General features: G+C 45.1%; 1 protein-coding gene across 1 annotated transcript; it reads left to right on the top strand.

Annotated features, from left to right (window-relative positions):
* Window positions 1-261: 261 nt before the first annotated feature.
* Window positions 262-1191, top strand: LOC129653700 (olfactory receptor 8A1). The gene has a single exon (XM_055583413.1). The coding sequence runs from the start codon at window positions 262-264 to the stop codon at window positions 1189-1191; it is 930 nt and encodes a 309-aa protein (XP_055439388.1).
* Window positions 1192-1923: the final 732 nt, after the last annotated feature.

Genomic DNA, 1923 nt, shown 5'->3' with positions numbered 1-1923 from the left:
TTGCCAGACCCACTGTGCTAGGCTGTTTCAGAACCATGAAAGTGACAGCAGCTCCAGATCTTGCCCCCTTTTGGGCTCATCTTTGAAATACTCAGGGTCTTGTCTTCCTCCCAAAACAAACAGCAGGATGAAGGAATATTCATCAGGAAAGACATCAGGATCGCACAGCTGGCCCAGATTCTCAAAACTAGCTTCACCAAGCAGTGCAAGAAGCAGCCTTTCATGCAGTTCTTCTCACATCACACAGGTCCCCCAAGGAGAATGGTTGCAGAAAATCACTCTACAGTGACAGAGTTCATTCTCGGAGGGTTAACAAGTCAACCAGGGCTCCAGCTCCCCCTCTTCTTCCTCTTCCTTGGGATCTATTCCATCACCATGGTAGGGAACCTGGGCATGATAACCCTGATTTGTCTGAACGCTCAGCTTCACACTCCCATGTACTATTTCCTCAGCAACCTGTCCTTTGTGGATCTCTGCTACTCCTCTGTCACTACCCCTAAGATGCTGGTGAACTTTGTGTCAGGGAAGAACATCATCTCCTATGCAGGGTGCATGGCCCAGCTCTACTTCTTCATTGTGTTTGTTGTTGCTGAGTGTTACATGCTCACAGTGATGGCCTATGACCGCTATGTTGCCATCTGCAGACCTTTGCTTTACAACATCATCATGTCTCATCGAGTCTGCTCCCTGCTGGTGGCTGGGGTCTATATCATGGGGCTCATTGGTTCAACCATAGAGACTGGCCTCATGTTGAAACTGCCCTATTGTGAACACCTCATCAGTCATTACTTCTGTGATATCGTCCCCCTGATGAAACTTTCCTGCTTTAGCACCTATGACATTGAGATGACAGTCTTCTTTTTGGCTGGATTCAACATCGTAGTTACTAGCTTAACAGTCTTAATTTCCTATGCCTTCATTCTATCCAGTATCCTCCGTATCAGCACCACAGAGGGAAGGTCCAAAGCCTTCAATACATGCAGCTCCCACTTTGCAGCTGTGGGGATTTTCTATGGAACGACCGCCTTCATGTACTTGAAGCCCTCCACGGCCAGTTCCCTGGCCCAGGAGAACGTGGCCTCCGTGTTCTACACCACAGTGATCCCCATGCTGAACCCCCTGATCTACAGCTTGAGGAATAAGGAGGTGAAGGCTGCCATGCACAAAACTCTGAGGGGAAAATTGCTTTGATGCAAATGTCATAATTCTTGCTCCAACTTAAAAATAAGTTGTTATAGACTTTTGGACTCTGTGGGAGAAGGCGAGCGTGGGATGATTTGAGAGAATAGCATTGAAACATGTATATTACCATATGTGAAATAGATTGCCAGTCCAGGTTCAATGCATGAGACAGGGTGCTCAGGGCTGGTGCACTGGGATAACCCTGACGGATGGGATGGGGAGGGAGGTGGGAGGGGGCTTCAGGATGGGAAACACATGTACACCCATGGCTGATTCATGTCAGTGTATGGCAAAAACCACCACAATATTGTAAAGTAATTAGCCTCCAATTAAAACAAATAAATTAATTTAAAATTTTAAAAAAGAAAAAAAAAAATAAGTTGTTATGAATCCCAGAGAGAACCCTTCTGAATGATCGCCACCTGAGATGGGATACAGTCCCTTCTCTGAATGTCTGGGTGACTTCTCCTGCCTCCTTCCCTCTTCCTTCCCTCTCTCAACTCTCAGATCTATTTAAAACCAAATGATTTTAATGTCATTTATCTTATTGAGGAAACATTTCCTCTATCCTGAGTCCTGTGGTAGATCTCTACTCTCTTAATTGTAATTTACCATCAATTTTAAACTTTCACAGATTCACAGATAAAGAGACTAAACAGTGGCTACTGGGGGGAGGGACACTAGGAGAATGAGATTACGAAACACTACTATGTATAAAATAAATAAGCAGCAAGGATGTAT

This window comes from Bubalus kerabau, chromosome 5 (genome assembly GCF_029407905.1).
Source record: "Bubalus kerabau isolate K-KA32 ecotype Philippines breed swamp buffalo chromosome 5, PCC_UOA_SB_1v2, whole genome shotgun sequence".
Lineage (NCBI taxonomy): Eukaryota > Metazoa > Chordata > Mammalia > Artiodactyla > Bovidae > Bubalus > Bubalus kerabau.
This window is presented reverse-complemented; position numbering and strand designations above follow the sequence as displayed.